The 18,863-nt window shown below is 45.3% G+C and overlaps 1 protein-coding gene across 1 annotated transcript; it reads left to right on the top strand.

Annotated features, from left to right (window-relative positions):
- The first annotated feature begins 6,421 nt into the window (after window positions 1–6,421).
- On the top strand, window positions 6,422–17,763 carry DUSP6 (dual specificity phosphatase 6). Its single transcript, XM_060777343.2, has 3 exons — window positions 6,422–7,188; window positions 13,051–13,488; window positions 16,161–17,763. The coding sequence occupies exons 1-3, from the start codon at window positions 6,765–6,767 to the stop codon at window positions 16,466–16,468; spliced, it is 1,170 nt and encodes a 389-aa protein (XP_060633326.2). The 5' UTR covers window positions 6,422–6,764; the 3' UTR covers window positions 16,469–17,763.
- The last annotated feature ends 1,100 nt before the right edge of the window (window positions 17,764–18,863 follow it).

The following is an 18,863-nucleotide window of genomic DNA, read 5'->3' as shown; positions in this document are numbered from 1 at the left end:
TCCAGCCTCTGCTTAAAAGCTTCCAAAGAAGGAGCCTCCACCACACTCCGGGGCAGAGAGTTCCACTGCTGAACGGCTCTCACAGTCAGGAAGTTCTTCCTAATGTTCAGATGGAATCTCCTCTCTTGTAGTTTGAAGCCATTGTTCCGCGTCCTAGTCTCCAAGGAAGCAGAAAACAAGCTTGCTCCCTCCTCCCTGTGGCTTCCTCTCACATATTTATACATAGCTATCATATCTCCTCTCAGCCTCCTCTTCTTCAGGCTAAACATGTCCAGTTCCCTAAGCCGCTCCTCATAGGGCTTGTTCTCCAGACCCTTGATCATTTTAGTCGCCCTCCTCTGGACACATTCCAGCTTGTCAATATCTCTCTTGAATTGTGGTGCCCAGAATTGGACACAGTATTCCAGATGTGGTCTAACCAAAGCAGAATAGAGGGGTAGCATTACTTCCTTAGATCTAGACACTATGCTCCTATTGATGCAGGCTAAAATCCCATTGGCTTTTTTTGCCGCCACATCACATTGTTGGCTCATGTTTAACTTGTTGTCCACGAGGACTCCAAGATCTTTTTCACACGTACTGCTCTCGAGCCAGGCGTTCCCCATTCTGTATCTTTGCATTTCATTTTTTCTCCCAAAGTGGAGTATCTTGCATTTGTCACTGTTGAACTTCATTTTGTTAGTTTTGGCCCATCTCTCTAATCTGTCAAGATCGTTTTGAATTCTGCTCCTGTCCTCTGGACTATTGGCTATCCCTCCCAATTTGGTGTCATCTGCAAACTTGATGATCATGCCTTCTAGCCCTTCATCTAAGTCATTAATAAAGATGTTGAACAGGACCGGGCCCAGGACGGAACCCTGCGGCACTCCGCTCGTCACTTCTTTCCAAGATGAAGAGGAAGCATTAGTGAGCACTCTCTGTGTTCGTCCACTTAACCAATTACAGATCCACCTCACCGTAGTTTTGCCTAGCCCACATTGGACTAGTTTCCTTGCCAGAAGGTCATGGGGGACCTTGTCGAAGGCCTTACTGAAATCCAGGTACGCTACATCCACGGCATTCCCCGCATCTACCCAGCTTGTAGCTCTATCGAAGAAAGAGATCAGATTAGTCTGGCATGACTTGTTTTTGATAAATCCATGTTGACTATTAGCGATGACTGCATTTGTTTCTAAGTGTTTGCAGACCGCTTCCTTAACAATCTTTTCCAGAATCTTGCCCGGTATCGACGTGAGGCTGACCGGACGGTAGTTGTTTGGGTCATCCTTTTTTCCCTTCTTGAAGATTGGGACCACATTGGCCCTCCTCCAATCTGCTGGAACTTCTCCCGTTCTCCAAGAACTTCCCACATAGAACCCCCATCACTAGCAGAAAATACTGTGTTTTCAGATGTTTGACGATCCCTCTGACACCCCCTCCTGACCTGCCAGTGGTCCTGACCCCCAGGTTGAGCAACGCTGTTCTAGGGCTTCATAAACCCAGCAGCAGAAGTGGAAGTGGCAGCAACAGGAAGCAACCTAGCAAACTGTTTTTATTTTAGTTCATTATTCTCATGAGCTAGTAATACATATACACAACTTGCATTGATAATCGGTACCTGCTGTGTGTTACTGTGTTTTCTGATGGTCTTTGGTGACCCCTTTAACACCCCCTCTCAATCCCCAGGTAGAGAAATGCTGCCCTATTGGGGGGGGGGGGGGGATACATAGTAAAACAAGTAGCAATTAAGCAAATTTGGTCATTCCAGGATTGCATTTCAAGCTGTTGGAAGGAACCACAGAGTGCATCTGTACTGTAGAATTCATGCAGTTTAACCCCGCTTTTAACTGACATGGTTCAATGCTATGGAATCACAGTAGTTATAGCTTCTCTTATAGTCTTTCGCCTTCTCTGCCCAAGAGTGGCTTGCTAAACTACAACTCTTAGGATTCCATAGCCTTGAGCCAATTAAAGTGGAGTCAAACTGCATGAATTCTACAGTGTGGCAGAATAAAAGCTCTGGCAGCAGCCACAACCTGCTTGTCGGCCCAGCAAATGCCAGCCGGCTTTCTCTGGGACGTTCCTCACGTAATTCACACCCACGCGCCTCCTTCCTCTATGCGTTATGCTTGGCCAGAGGGTGCATTGCCAAAGCTGTGGTTTAGAGGAGCAGCCTGCAAGCTCTCTAGCTCTCTGTCTCCTTTGACTGTTTTTAAGGTCAATGGGTCTTTTTCTCAGTGTTTTTTCCCCTCCCCCAAAATCTTGTGCCTTTGAGTGTTCCTGGAGAAGAGATATATGCCTGGGGAATGGGTGAATGTGTGTCACTGCTGCTCATTATCTCTGCTAACAAAAGAGCAAGCCTGGTGTAGCAGAGCATTCATGGAGGATGTGAGAATCATGGAATGATAGAGTTGGAAGACGCGTCGTGGGGTATCCAAGAAGCAGGAAAATCGCATTCAAAGCACCCCTAACAGATGGCCATCCAGCCTCCATAGAAAGAGCCTCCATCACACTTCAAGATTGAGAGTTCTACTGCTGAAGAGCTCTCACAATAAGAAAGTTCTTCCTAATGTTCAGGTGGAATCTCCCTGCCTGTAGCTTGAAACCATTGCTCTGCATCCTAATCTCCAGGGCAGCAGAAAACAAGCTTGCTCCCTCCTTCCTATGATTTCCCCTCACATATTTATCATGTCTCCTCAGTCTTCTCTTCTGCAGGCTAAACATGCCTAGCTCTTTAAGCTGCTTTTCATAGAGCTTGTTCTCCAGACCCCTGATCATTGTAGTCACCCTCCTCAGGACACATTCCAGCTTGTCAATATCTCTCTTAAATTGTGGTGCCCAGAATTGGACACAATATTCCAGGCGTGGTCTAACCACGGCAGACTAGAGGGGTAGTATGACTTCCCTGGATCTAGACACTATACTCCTATTGATGTAGGCCAAAATCCTATTGGCTTTTTTAGCTGCAGCATCGCATTGTTGGCTCATGTTTAACTTGGTTTCCAGACTTCACAAAGGAAGGGAAGCCCAGGCTAGTTCAACACTGTAGAATGAATGAAGTTTGAAACTTTACCCGCCATGGCTCAATACTATGAGATCCTGAGTATTATAGTTTGGTGAAGAAACAGCACACTTTGACAGAGAAGGCTAAAAGTTTTATAAAACAACTCCTCCCAGTATTCCAATAGTCCTGAGCCATAGCAGATAAAGTTGTGTCAAACTGCATTCATTCGACAGTTAGATGCACCCTCCAGTGAGTGACCGGAGGAAGGTCACACTCTCTCAGCCTCAGGTAAAGGCAAACCCTATTTGAACAAATCTTGCCAGTATAGGTTCACCTTAGGGGTTGAAGACACACAACAACCACCTCTGCTAGAGATCAAGGAAAGTAACTAAATATAGAAATACCCAGAGATGAGAGAGTCCCTGTCAATCAAGCATGGGTAAACTTCAGCCCTCTAGGTGTTTTGGATTTCAACTTCCACAATTCCTGGCAGCCTCAGGCCCTTTCCTCCCCCCCCCCCCCCTTATCCATTCAAGCAGTGTGCATATTGCAGGGCTCAGGCTGCATTGTAATAGGTGGTTTGTGGTTTGCTCTTCTCCACACTCGCATGTCACGGACTCTGCTTTGTAGCCCCATTTTTTGAGGTTGGCTCTGCATCTCATGGTGCCAGAGTGCAGTCTGTTCAGCACTTTCCAAATTGTCCACTCTTCTTTGTGCCTAAGGAGGAGTCTTTCATTCAGTATAAGCCATGGGTTGAGGTTCCCGGTGTTAGCCTGCCACTTTTGGACTCTCACTTGCTGAAGTGTTCCTGTGAGTATCTCTGTAGATCTTAGAAAACCCACCTACCTTTGTGACCGCATCTCCTACCACAAACCTGCACGATCTCTTTGGTCTTCTGGAGAGGTCCTTCGTTCATCCCTTCATCTATCACAGCCTAGACTTGTGAGAACAAGGGAGAGGGCCTTCTGTGTTCCATACTGGGTGTGCATACTCAGCAGCAGAGTAGCAAAGTGCAAGGGCCGATGTCTTCACTGTATCTGGTTGTGATCCCCAGGTTGTGCCAGACAGCTTTCGTATGATATTGTTTCTAGCACCCACTTTTTGCTTGATATCCAAGCAGTGCTCTTGAAGGTCAAAGCATGATCCAGGGTAACTCCGAGGTAAATTTTTTTTTGTGTATCAGGAGTGTCTTGAGAAACTCCAAGTTGCTTCTGGTGCGAGAGAATTGGCTGTCTGCAAGGATGTTGCCCAGGAGACACCTAGAAGTTTTGCTGTTTTACCTTCCTTGTGGGAAGCTTCTCTCATGTCTCCGCATGGGGAGCTGGAGCTGACAGAGGGAGCTCATCCGCACTCTCCTTGGATTCGAACCTCCGGCCTGTAGGACTTCAGTCCTGCCAGCACAAGGATTTAACCCATTGCACCACTGGGGTCTCCAGTCCCAGATATTTGGGTGTGCTGCAATGCTCCAGTGGGATTCCTTCCCAGGTAATCCTCATCCTTTGGACATAAACAGCAGCCTATTCCAAGGAAGGCTCACAGGGAGAATTGCTTTCTTCATACTTTCATCTTTTTGAACACTTCTGATTGAGAATTTCTGGTCTATGGATTGTCGAAGGCTTTCATGGTCAGAATCACTGGGTTGTTGTAGGTTTTTTGGGCTGTATAGTCATGTTCTAGAAGCATTCTCTCCTGATCTGCATCTGTGGCAGGCATTCTCAGAGGTTGTGAAGTCTGACCTCACAACCTCTGAGGATGCCTCCCACAGATGCAGGCGAAACATCAGGAGAGAATGCTTGCCAGAGGTCTGACTTCACAGACCTCTGCCTGCCACAGATGTAGGCGAAACGTCAGGAGAGAATGCTTCTAGCACTTGGCCATGCAGCCCGAAAAACCTACAATAACCCAGTGATTCCTGGTCTAATTTCCCCAAAACATGGATCATAGAGTTAAAAGAGATCACAAGGGGCATGCATTCCAACCCTTTGTCATGCAGGAAAATACAATTAAAGCAGTCCCAGAAGATGATTGTTTAGTTGTTGTTGTTGTTCATTCGTTCAGTTGCTTCCAACTCTTCGTGACCTCATGGACCAGCCCACGCCAGAGCTCCCTGTCGGCTGTCACCACCCCCCAACTCCTTCCAGGTCAAGCCAGTTTAGACTGATTAAAAACCTCCAGAGAAGGACACTCCACCACACTCTGTTTTTGGAGGGATCTAGGGTAACCCCCAGGTATCAAAGCATGATCTAGGGCAGGGGTCCACAAACTATGGCCCAGGGGCCAGATACGGCCCTCCAAGGTCATTTACCCGGCCCTCACTCAGGGTCAACCTAAGTCTGAAATGACTGAAAACACACAACAACAATCCTATCTCATCAGCCAAAAGTAGGCCCACACATCCCACTGAAATACTAAGTTTATATTTGTTTAAATTGTTCTTCAGTTTAATTATTATATTGCATTTCAGTGTTTTTTGCACTCCAAATAAAATATGTGCAGTGTGCATAGGAATTCATTCATTTTTTTTTCCAAATTATAATCCGGCCCTCCAACAGTTTGAGGAACTGTGACCTGGCCCTCTGTTTAAAAAGTTTGAGGACCCCTGATCTAGGGTAACTCCCAGGTATATTTTTGTGTGTGTCAGGAGTGTTTTGAGAAACTCCAAGTTGTTTCTGGTGTGAGAGAATTGGCTGCCTGCAAGGACGTTGCCTAGGGGGTGCCTAGAACTTTTGATGTTCTACCATCCTTATGGGAAGCTTCTCTCATGTCCCTGCATGGGGAGCTGGAGCTGACAGAGGGAGCTCATCCGCCTCTCTTCGGATTCGAAACTCCGGCCTGTAGGCCTTCAGTCCTGCCAGCACAAGGATTTAACCCATTGCGCCACTGGGATCTCCAGTCCCAGCACCTTCCAGTCTCAAGCACCTTCTATACTGCCCCAAACAGCAACAACAATCCCCCCCCCAGCCTTGGAGAGCTCCCTGGAGGCCCCCTGAGGCTGCGAAGTGGCGCGGATGCCGGGGGAGGCTGCCTTTTTGTCCCTCTGCTAATTGGACCATTTTGTTGTGTAACCGCCGGGCCGCTTTCCCGTCCAGACGCCGCCCTCCCCCGCTTTCTCCCGCGGCTGCGCTTTCCTTCCCCTCCCCTCCTCCTCCTCTCTTCCTTCCCCCTTTCTTCTCTCTCTCTCTCCCGCTCCCTCCTTCCTTCCTTTCCCTCCCTCCCTCCCTGCTGAGCCGCTGCCGCCGCCGCTTGTTTGCCCTCGGCTTTATCCGGAGCGGAAATTCCTTTCCGTTTTTTTTTTTTTTTTTTTTTTTTTGTGAATGACAAACTCATTACCAATTCATCAACACCAGGACCTGTTCCAGCCGGACCGTCGCCTTGGCAACGGAGCCCTTCCGCGAGCGCTGATTGGCCGAGCCGGAGAGAAAGGGCTCCATTGAGACGCCGCGCGCGCGCGCCGGGATCCATTGAGGAACTCCGGCTTCTTTTTTTTTCCTTTTTCTTTTTTTGCGGAGGGGAGGGGCGAGGAAGGGCCGGATTAAAAAGCGACATTGAGAGCGGGATTCGGGCGGAAAGGGAAGCCGGGTGGGCTCGAGAAGAGGAGGAGGCAAGGAGGAGACCGTCCCCAGCCTTCTTCGGATTGCTCCATTCAAGGATTCCTTCAGCTCAAGCCGCGTCCACGGGGGGACCTCGGCTCCTCTCTCTCCCCTCGCTGGGTGGCGTTGCCCTTCTCCCGGCCGCTTTCCCGCCGGCGCCCGCCTCCCTCTCCGGGCCCTTCCTGCCCCCGATGCTGGATACGCTCCGTCCGTCGGCGTCCATGGCGGCGCTGGGCAAGACGGTGGCGTGGCTCCACGAGCAGCTGGAGGCCGGCAACGAGCGGCTCCTCCTCATGGACTGCCGCCCGCAGGAGCTCTACGAATCCTCGCACATCGAGTCCGCCGTGAGCGTGGCCCTGCCCGGCCTGATGCTCCGCCGGCTCCGCAAGGGCAACCTGCCCCTCCGCGCCCTCTTCGCCCGCGGGCCCGAGGAGCGAGAGGAGTTCGCCCGACGGTGCGGCACCGACACCGTCGTCCTCTACGACGAGAGCAGCGCCGCCGCCGGAGGAGGAGGAGGAGGAGGAGGGTGGAACGACAACAACGCCGCCGGCTCCGTCCTGGGCTTGCTGCTCCAGCGCCTCCAGGACGACGGCTGCAAGGCCTTCTACCTGGAAGGTGAGCCCCCCCCCCCCCCAGGAAGAGAGGGAACGGAAGGAAGGAAGGGGTTCCCCGGGATCCCCCCAGCTCCCCCCTCCACGCGGTGCCTTCTCTCCATTGGTCGCCTTCGGAGCGTCTAGACGCCAGACCCCCGCTCCCTCTGCGCCTCCTCGCCCCCCATTGAAGGGCGCTCAGCGAGGCCAGGTCACCCCGGGAAGCTGCTCTTTTCTCCCCTTTCTCTCTCTTCCCCCTCTTTCTTTTCTTCTTTCTCCTTCTCTCCCTTTCTTTTCCCCCCTCCTTCCATCGCTCTTTCCTTTCTCTCTCCCTCTTTCTCACTTTTCTTCTTTCCTTTCTCTTCTCCTTCCTTCATTCTCTCCCCTTCTGCCTCTGTCTCCTTCCTTCTTTCTCTCTCCTATTTGTTATTCCTTCCTTCCTTCTTTTCTTCCTCTTTTCAACCCTCCCCCCTCCTTCTTCCTCTGTCTCTTTCAATCCTTCCTCCATTCACTCTCTCTATTTCTCTTCCATACTTTCATTGCTTGCTTCTTTCATTCCTCTCCCCCTCTCCTTCCTTCTTTCCCTCTCCTTCATCCTCTGGCCCCTTCCCCCCCCCCCTTCTCTTTCTTTTTCATTCTTTCCTTTCTTCCTTCATTCCTTCCTCTTTGCTCTCCCACCCCCCTCTCCTTCTTCCTCTGGCTCTTTCCTTCATTCATTCATTCTCTCTCTTTCTCTTCCATTCTTTCCTTGCTTCCTTCTTTCATTCCTCTCCCCCTCTCCTTCTTTCTCTCTCCTTCAGGCTTTGGCTCCTTTCTCCCTCCCTTTTCTTCTTTTTCTTTTTCATTCTTTCCTTGCTTCCTTCTTCCTCCCTTCCCCTTATTCTCTCCCCCTTTCCTCCCTTTTTCTTCCCCCTCCCTCCTTTCCCTCTTACTTTTTCTTCCTTCCTTCCTTCCTTTTTTCTCTCCCTCCCCTCTTTCCTCCCTCCCTTCTTTCCTTTCTCTCTCCCTTTTTCTTTTCTTCTTTCCTTCCCTCTTCTTCTGCCTCTAGCTCCTTTCTTCCCCTTCCCTTTCTTTTCCATTCTTCCCTTGCTTCCTTCTTTCCTTCCTTTTCTTTACTTCTTCCTTCCCCTTCTCTCCCTCTTTCTTCCTCCCTTCTTCTTCTCTCTCCCTTTCACCTTCTGCCTCTTGCCTTCCTTTTTCTTCCTCCCTCCTTCCTCGCTCTCTTACTTTTTCCTTCCTTCCTTCCTTCTTCCCCCCCCCTCCCTCTTCATCCTTCCTTGCCTCTTCCATTCTAAAGTAGCAGCCCAGTCTTTCTCTCTCCTATTGAAGTCTTCTCACCAACATCTTTCCCAGATGGCAGAGTAACTGCAAGAGGTCCCCCAACACAAAATGTGTACATTTCTTAACAGCTAAGCAAATCTATGAAGAGTGAAGAATAAATAACTAGGATGCTGGTTTAATTAGAGTTACAGCTTCCATCTTAAACTGGAAGTTTATGTAAGGTGTTTGAGTTCTCAGTCCCTGTACAGCGATGTGCAAATCTCCCTTCCGTTTTCTCTTGTAATTTTATGACACCCCACCACACTACTATTGGATTCTTTAGCCCTACTTAAAGGTATATGCAGTGGGCCCTTGGTATCCACGGGGACCCTTTCTACACTGCCATATAAAAACCAGATTATCTGCTTTGAACTGGATTATATGGCCATGTAAACTCCTATAATCCAGTTCAATCAGATAATGTGGATCATCTGTTTTGATAACCTGGATTGCATGGCATTCCATAGATACCAAAATCTGGATGCTCATTATATACAATGGGAATGTCAGGGATTCCTTCTATGAAATATCATAGAATCATAGAGTTGGAAGAGACCTCTTGGGCCATCCAATCCAACCCTTTGCCAAGAAGCAAGAAAATCGCATTCAAAGCACCCCTAACAGATGGCCATCCAACCTCTGCTTAAAAGCCTTCAAAGAAAGAGAATCAAACCCAAGGTTGCTTTTTGTATATTTTCCAGTTCATGGTTGAATTTGTGGATACAGAGGGCAGACAGAACCTTTGGGGGGGGGGGGGTGCAAAAAATTAAATCCAAAACAAAGTACTATGGGTGTATACATTTTTGGGACTCACCCTGTATGGATGGGATGGATATCCTCACCCTTCCTAACTGTACTTGTTTGTTGAGTGGTTGCCCTATTAAATCTGTTTCAGAAAGGAGGGAAGCGGGGAGGAGAAAGTAAGCTATTTACCAGCTGGAAAACTACACAATATTTAGTATTCCTTTCTTAAGACTTGGCTGACTTTTGAAAGGTATCCCCATTGCCCTTCCAGGTGACCATCAAAACAGATGCCCCTTTCTCTACCTTGTGGTATCTAAATACCTCAAACCTTAAGCTCTGAGCTGTCTTCTACCTGAGTGGAAGCAAGCTTGAGGACCTCATCACACTAGAGAATGAATCCACTTTAAATCTGGTTTCTGCCTCCTGCAGAATTCTGGTGTTTGTAGTTTAGGGAGGAGCCTTTAACAGCCCCACTAAACTATAAATCCTAGAATTCTGCAGGGGTTCTGGTGTTTGTAATTTAGGGAGGAACCTTTAACAGGCTCACTAAACTATAAATCCCAGAATTCTGCAGGGGTTCTGGTGTTTGTAATTTAGGGAGGAGCCTTTAACAGGCTCCCTAAACTATAAATCCCAGAATTCTGCAGGGGTTCTCGTGTTTGTAGTTTAGGGAGGAGCCTTTAACAGGCTCCCTAAACTATAAATCTTAGAATTCTGCAAGGGTTCTGGTGCTTGTAGTTTAGGGAGGGGCCTTTAACAGCCTCACTAAACTATAAATCCCAGAATTCTGCAGGAGGCAGTAACTGGATTTAAAGTGGATTCATTCTCTAGTCAGTGTGATGAGCTCCTGCATCCAACTCACAAGGGATGGTGCCCAGTAGGAATTTGAGATAGGCATTCACCATTCAGGAGTCTGAATGAATTGTTTATTGTACCAGCCGTAGGCCCTGACATCAAATAATATACAACCTTTAAAAGTGCAATAAGCAACTTCCAATATAAACATTAAAACTTATTCCATATACTGGCTCTTTAAAATTACAGTGTCAGTGACATGATAACAACAATAACAGATGTCTGATTTGTATCATCCCAAACTATCTCCATTCCAGTCAGGACTATGTTTTGCAAGTCCTGAAATGCTGGAAGGGCTGAGTATGTTTTGAAGTTAAAGCACATTGGCACAAACAACAGTGCTGTACCTAGGGCTAGAGAATGAGAGCATCACACCTCAAGGAGAATTCTGCTCTCCAAGTTTAAAAAATGATCTTGAGCCCCCGACTTTCAACTTAGAATTTCAGATGAGCCTTTTGAAATACAGTTTAGGCATCCAGACAAAAGGAGCAGTCAAGAGTGTCCAAGGGAATGTGAACAGAACTAATGCCAGAGTTCTAACTGTGAATGATTTTCAGTGTCTCACTTGCTATAATGCTAGAAATTTGGGGCAAACAGTGTTACTTGGTTGTTGTGAGTTTTCCGAGCTGTATATGGCCATGTTCCAGAAGCATTCTCTCCTGACATTTTGCCTGTATCTATGGCAGGCATACTCAGAGGTTGTGAGGAAAATTGGGTTTATATATCTGTGGAATGTCAAGCCAATCACCTCCCAACAAATGATTCCCCCAGGCAGTAAGAAGCCAGATTTTGAAACTGCTAGGCCATTCAATGCTAATCAAGATGGCCAATTGAAACATTCACACCTAGATCCAGCAGACAAGAGTTCTTTCTCCTACTCTGGACATTCTACAGAAATATAAATCCCATTTTCCTAGTTTCCAACAGACCTCACAACTTCTGAGGATGCCTGCCAAACATGCAGGTGAAACATCAGGAGAGAATGCTTCTGGAACATGACCATACAGTCTGGGAAACTCACAACAACCCAGTGATTCCGGCCATGAAAGCGTTTGATGATACATCAAATGGTGTTATTTTGCTACCCACACACAAGGGGCTCCTACAGCTTTCATTTCTAAAATGTCTGCTGTCTCACTACCCAATGGTTTTCAGACTTGGGGGTGGGAGATGAAGAGGCCCATGGAGTCAAATAGACAAAACCCTGGGGGTGAGTTACCAGATCAAAATGTTAAGATACCGGGTGCCTGTGGTTAACTGCCAAGGAGCTGTAAAAGCCACTGGTTACATTTGTCTGGGGTTCAAAGGAAGTCCTTTGAGACCAAGATGCCCTTCGGCTGCTAATCCTATTACCTCCTGTCTCCCTTTGTTGAGAAGGGAACTCTAGAGAGGCTTGCAAAATCTGAAGTCTTTGATGGGAAGTTGGGAGGAGGGAAGGCCTTTGCGGAGGAATCCCCTTCAAGAAACAACAACAAACAGACTGGAAGAAGAGGAAGAAAGAGAGAAAGGTTTCCATGGTATCCCTTGAATGGAGGCTTATCTCCTTGTTTCCTTAATAGTGTGGCAGGTTTTGAAATGAATTGAATTGGTTTAGACAGACTCTAAGGATGTATCGTGAAAGGCTTTCATGGCTGGAATCACTGGGTTGTTTGAGTTTTCCGGGCTGTATGGCCATGTTCCAGAAGCATTCTTTCCTGGTGTTTCGCCTGCATCTGTGGCAGGCATCCTCAGAAGTTGTGAGGTTTGTTGGAAACTAGGAAAATGAGATTTATATCTCTGTGGAATGTCCAGGGTGAAAGAAAGAACTCTTGTCTATTTGAGGTAGGTGTGAATGTTTCAATTGGCCACCTTGATTAACATTTAATGGCCTAGCAGTTTCAAGGCCTGGTGTCTTACTGCCTGGGGGAATGCTTTGTTGGGAGATTATTAGCTGGCCTTGTCTGGAATTCCCCTGATTTTGAGTGCTATTCTGTATTTACTGTTATGATTTTAGAGTTTTAAAAATACTGTTAGCCAAATTTTGTCCATTTTCATGGTTTCTTACTTTCTGTTGAAATTGTCCACATGTTTGTGGATTTCTGCTAGGCTGTTAAATGCTAATCAAGGTGGCCAATTGAAACATTCACACCCACCTCAAATAGACAAGAGTTCTTTCTCCCACCCTGGACATTCCACAGGCATATAAACCCCATTTTCATAGTTTCCAACAAACCTCACAACCTCTGAGGATGCCTGCCATAGATGCAGGTGAAATGTCAGAAGAGAATGCTTCTGTTACAGGGCTACATACAGCCAAGAAAACTCACAATAACCCAGACTCTAAGGATTTGAGGACCAGAAATTCCCAGTGATTAATATAATGGTTGAAAAAGAGAGAAGGGGTTCACTGTGTTCAGCCCTTTAATGTAACTCAGAAATGTTCTGACTATTTGCCCTGGTCAACTGTAGATTTGATTGGTGCTTGATAGTGTAGGTCAGTTGTGTCAGTAGGGTGGCCTATTTTTCTCATCACACAGAATTGCTCTTACTGATGTGATGGATCAGAATTCATACCCCCTTCCTACTGGACTCCATAGCATAGAGACCATTGTTTCAGCACGTTTGCTAAACACACCAAAACACACACTTAAATTTATCTGACAGTCCTGAGTTAAAAAAAGTTCCTTTTCTTGGGACATTGCTGGCAACATCCTCTAGCCAGTATGGCCCCTTAAATTTTCCCAAATACTTGTCTTCCAAAGTTCTTCAGGAAACGTAAAGAGATTGTAACATTTTAGAGATCTGCAGAAGATGATCCACATTTTTGTAACCACACTTGATTCTTTCCTCTATTTTTCAGTAATGTCTCAACTGTATAGCCTTTCAGGATTTCTCCAGTTATGGATTTCCAGTCGATAGGCTTCCATTGAAGAAGGAATTCACCATATGAGCTCCCATCCAAACTCTGTCTTTCTGCTTTTCTTCTCAGGTGGTTTCAGCAAGTTCCAGGCAGAATATGCTCTCCATTGTGAAACTAACTTAGACAGTTCGTGTAGCAGCAGCTCTCCCCCTTTGCCAGTCCTGGGTCTAGGAGGCCTCCGAATCAGCTCAGACTCTTCTTCAGACATTGAATCTGACATTGACCGAGATCCAAACAGTGCCACCGACTCAGATGGCAGCCCTCTGTGCAACAACCAGCCTTCCTTCCCAGTTGAGATCTTACCTTACCTCTACCTGGGCTGTGCCAAGGATTCCACTAATTTGGATGTTCTGGAAGAGTTTGGCATTAAATACATCTTGAATGTCACCCCCAACCTGCCGAACCTCTTTGAGAATGCTGGAGAGTTTAAATACAAGCAGATCCCCATCTCTGACCACTGGAGCCAAAATCTGTCTCAGTTCTTTCCTGAGGCCATCTCTTTTATAGGTGAGATTTCATGGATAACTGGAATCTTTGTGATTTGTCATCTTGCATTGTTACCTTATTAGAAGCATGCTTTGTGTGGTCTTCTTGGTATGTCATTAAAACGTGAGAAAAGATTACTTCCCAGGTGTGTGGAAACATCTTAAAAATTAAGATTTGTCTGAATTCTGCAATAACATTTCCTTGTCAATCTCCATGGAAGTCTTTGCATTTGAGCAGAAAAACTGAAAGGAAACAGGAAACTAAAATACAATTTTGTATCACATAAATACAAACACTTGCCTAAAACCAGTTGTTTGACTTGGGAAATTGCCATTGGTTCAATGGGTCAACTCAAATCGTGTGGATTTAGACATCTATTTAATCAAATGCATTTTTTAAAGGTCAGCAAACCCCCCCCCCCTACCAAAATATTAATCCAAATAGTTGCATATTTCAATCTATTTAGTTTATAACTACAACATTATGGTTATTTGTCAAGCACAAAGTCCCTTTAAACCTTGAGTTCTGAGAAAAGATGTATAGGATTTTCCTCTTGATTTCATTGACTTCCACAAAACTTGATCGCTTTAGATCTAAACCAGTGGTTCCCAACCTTTTTGTGACCAGGGACCACTCTTCAACATTAGTATCAAAAGGGTTATGAACCAGTTTTTGGACAACTTTAGATGTGGTTTGGTTATTTGGGGTGCTGATTCAGAAAATTGCATTGGATAGATCACATCATCTATAGTTTCTGATACAGAATATATGCCATCCAGTAGTTGCCATATGCTTGCCCATAGAAAACTATATTTAATAAGCCTTGGTTTTGCAAGACCAGTCGCTCTTGTTGCAAGTTGTAGTAATGGTGAGGTTGTGGGCCATATTTTAGTTCTTTCAGACCACTGGTGGTCCACAGACCACAGGTTGGGAACCACAGATCTAAACGTTTTGAACAGTTCCCTAAGTTTCCTTCTTTTTACAGAGCTTCCAAAATGTAGTTTTTGGCCTACAAGTCCTGGAATCCTCATTGGCCATGCTGTCAGTGGGATTTTGGGAAGTATAAGCCAGAAAAAGTAACTTTCCTAAGCGCAGCTTTCATGTCATAAGCAGATATATATTAAAACATGGTAAGGACTCGAGAGTAAAAGTGGACATGAATGAGAAAGTCTTTTCTCCTCCTCTCTGTGAAATGATTCAGTTGTGTTCTCCCCACACCCATATTGGGATTGCATTAACGGTGACGGAATAGACCGAGCTGTAATCTGATTGAACGAGGCTGGTGATAGGGCAGAATGTAGGTAATCTGAGCCCAGCAAGAAGAAACTGTGGGCTGCGAGCCACAAGGAAACTAATCTCCAGGCATTATAATGTACTTCCTATTACAAAGGAACCCATTTTCTAGCAATGTTGACATCCTGTTTCTCCTAATGGGCTGTCCCCTGTGACTTCTCTTTTTCTTTTAAAAGAGCTGAATGCCTCCATTGTTCGACTGCACAGCACAGCAGTTGGAGAATAATTTAATAGACCTTTGCAATCTGCTTGTCTCTCTAAAAGGGCAACATTGTAGAGCTTTCCACACTTAGCGCCATACTAGGGCACCGTTCTTTTGGTGGCCAAGTGCTCTGCTCTGTGTTGTTGTTGCCGCTTGGAATAGCACAGATCTTCTTATCTATGGGATCCATTAGAAGCTGTTTTCTGTATCAGGTGAAGCAGGATGTGGCTTTTATCTTCTCATTTTGTGCCGCCAAGGAAGGCACTATGGCCTCTTTTGCTGTCCTGTTTCTGCTGCAGGCTAACATGTCTTAATCTTTTGGGAGAATGTGGTTTTACAAAGAATCCTTGTCAATTTGTCGCTAAGCTGCACAGTGGTTAGAATCACACGGTGAAGTTATTGCTGTAGACCTGCTTTAGACTACAGGTCTGGGAGTTCCCTTCAGTTAGTTAAAAATAAATACACCTTGCACATAGAAAATAGGCAGAAGGGTAAGGTAGAGCATTTTGTGCCTGCTTTTCTTTGTGTAGGAAATGTGGATGTTTGTCTTTTGTTAAAAATGTGCCAGTAAAAATGAGCCTTCTGTGCAGAAGACCTTGCATGTTACTTCCCTGGATTGCAGTTCTCAGAATTCCTCTGTCAGTATAGCCAGCACAACTGGGATCTTCAGTACAAAAAGCTGGGTTTCTTACAAAGTTGCTGGAGAGCTTCCAGTTATGTTGTCCCATAGCTGTATAACAAAGGTGGTGCTACATAATTGGGTTAAATAGGTCAATTGCTGAGATGTATCAAGGATTGGATACATATCTGAAAAACCTGGATTCAAAGCCTGTCTCTTACTAAAAAATTGGGTGTATCAAGAGAAATTAGCACAACTTGCATCACTTGATTCCTGGGAAGGCAACACAAGCACTATAATCATAATGTAAGAAAAGGGTAGTGAGGTAATGCAAGTGATGAGGAATTTACAGCCCTCCAGATGTTTTGGACTTCTTGCCATTCTCCCTGGCCATTAGCAATCCCAGCTGGGGTTGATGGGAAGTACAGCCCACAACATCTGGAGAACATAACATAGTTCTGTTGACATGCATGCTTGTGGGTCTCATCTCGCTTAACATTGGGTCCTCGAATCTTTTTTCCCCATGTCAAATGAAAATCTTTATCTTATGGACTCTTCTTTGTTCTTTTTGCCTAACAGATGAAGCTCGTGGGAAGAACTGTGGGGTGCTTGTGCACTGCCTGGCAGGGATCAGTCGCTCAGTCACCGTGACAGTTGCCTACCTTATGCAAAAGCTCAACCTCTCCATGAATGATGCCTATGACATTGTCAAGATGAAGAAATCCAACATTTCCCCCAACTTTAATTTCATGGGACAACTGTTGGACTTTGAAAGGACTCTGGGGCTGAACAGCCCGTGTGACAACCGGGTGCCCAGCCAACAGCTGTACTTCACCACTCCTTCCAACCAAAATGTCTTCCAAGTGGACTCGCTGCAGTCCACGTGAGTGCCAGCCAATTCCCAGCCCTTCCAACCTTGGGTCATGTGATCATTCCTCAATGGCTCTCTTTGACAGCAGCAAACAAACACTGCACTCTTTTGAGGCCACTGCTATTGAGCAGGGGGGTCCGCCTGTGTGCTTAACAAAAATAAAAGGTTACAAAGTTTGGAATCTGCTGTTGCAAAGGAAGGGGACTTGCTGAGTTCTCCCAGGGGAAAAGAAAAGAAACTTCAGCCATTGTTGGTTAGGTAGGCAGCTTATTTTTGCTGAATGCACAAAATGAACAGAAAACCCCACCTATGAAGTGACTTGGAACTGAGGACTTCCAAACACAGTTAGGGGGAGAACGGACACTCTGAGCACATGTTTTCTATGGTGAGACTGAGAGAAATGTATTTGTTGCATTTGTAATATCTGTTGTCTTCAATGAAGACTTAATTGTTTAGGGTTTTTCTCTCCTTGTATCAATTTAGAGGAGCCAAAGAAGGATTTCAGCTCAATATATTTGGAATATTTGTTTGCCAAGAGCTTTATCATGCTGGTTTTTGATCGATGTATATGTTTTAAATTGCAAATGAATATGAGACATCCATTTCAATGATAGGTACAAGAGGTCAACGTGAGGGATGGCATTTTTTGTCCACACTTCTTTGGTAATCCATTCTTTTCTCAGTGCAAAGGTTACATTTGCAGCATGTTAAAAGAGACAAACTTTCTCCCTTAGTTAGAAAATGAATGTCTGCTTTGAGGTTGTTTTGTTTATTCACACTCTGTGAATGGATAAGATCATATCAGTTCCCCCATCCCTGCATTTTGTAGTGGTGGTCTCTCTCTCTCTCTCTCTCTCTCTCTCTCTCTCTCTCTCTCTCTCTCACTTTATATATATATTTCTTGGGTGTGCCATCAAGTACAGGGTCTCATTATGACTTTTTTTGCCTTATCTTTGTAAATAGTTTAGCTTGCTTTTTTCTTTTGGAAGAGAGTTCTGTTTTCACATAGAATGAACTACTTTTTGTTTTGCTCTAAACAAACGAGTAAAAGTGGATATGTGCTAAACAGTGCATTACCTCTGTACAAACTCTTCAGGGAGCTTCACCTCAAATGCAAAAAAAATTGCATTTATTTTTGTATAAAACTGGAAGTGTGTGTGAGCATTGTGTAGCTGTGTATATGCAAGAGAATCTTGCATACGATGGTCAATAAGGGAGATTCTCTAATTTGCCAGTGTAAATTTGAGGTTTTATTCTAAAGAATGTAAGATCGTAAATTATTAATAAATAACTATTTTTGGCTATGGAGAAGTGAACTGGTTTATCTTCTACCCAACACTGTGATGAATCCAAAGGGTGGTGCCTTTTATCCAGTGTTTCTCAACCTGGGGGATGGGATCCTGGGGGGAGGGGGTTGCAAGGGGGTGTTGGGGGGGGGGGGGCTGCCAAAGACCATCAGGCAACACAATATTTCCTGTTGGTCATGGGGATTCTGTGTGGGAAGTTTGGCTCAATTATATAGTTGATGGGGTTCAGAATGCTCTTTGATTGTAGGTGAACTATAAATCCCAGCAACTATTTATTTATCTATTTAAAACTTTTGTATCCTGATCTTCTCTACCTCCGTAGAGGGACTCAGACCAGCTACAACTCCCAAATGTCAAGTCTATTTTCTCCAAACTCCACCAGGTTTCACATTTCGGCATATTGAATATTTGTGCCAAATTTTGTCCAGATCCATCACTATTTACATCCACAGTACTCTCTGGATGTAGGTGAACTACAACTCCAAAACTCAAGCTCAATGTCCACCAAACCCTTCTAGCATTTTCTGTTGGTCATGGGAGTTCTGTGTGTGAAGTTTGGTTCAATTCCATCATTGGTAGAGTTCAGAATGCTCTTTGATTGTAGGTGAACTATAAATCCCAGCAACTACAACTCCCAAATGACAAAAAATCCCCCCCCCCAACCCCACCAATATTCAAATTTGGGTGTATTGGGTATTGTGATAAATTTGGACCAGTGAATGAAAATGCATCCTGCATATCAGATATTTACATTACAGTTCATAACAGTAACGAAATTACTTTTATGAAGTAGCAATGAAAATAATTTTCTGGTTCGGGGTCACCACAACATGAGGAACTGTATTAAGGGGTCATGGCATTAGGAAGATTGAGAACCACTGCTCCCATCCTTTGAAAGTAGGTGGGAGAATGATGTGACATTTGATCTTGAAACCCTTGACCCTATTTGAAGAAGGAGATCTGTGAAGTTCAGGTGTGTATATTGCTTGCTGACTGGATAATAGATGATACCACCTCTTTAGTCAATATTACTTTAGATAGGATACATGCATGAAGAGTTCATCTGCTGAGAGCAGGATGTTGTGGACACAAATACCACATTTC

The sequence above is a fragment of the Anolis sagrei genome, chromosome 5, assembly GCF_037176765.1.
Source record: "Anolis sagrei isolate rAnoSag1 chromosome 5, rAnoSag1.mat, whole genome shotgun sequence".
In the NCBI taxonomy this organism is placed as follows: Eukaryota; Metazoa; Chordata; class Lepidosauria; order Squamata; family Dactyloidae; genus Anolis; species Anolis sagrei.
Note: the sequence above shows the minus strand (reverse complement) of the source record. Positions and strands in the feature narration are given on the sequence as shown.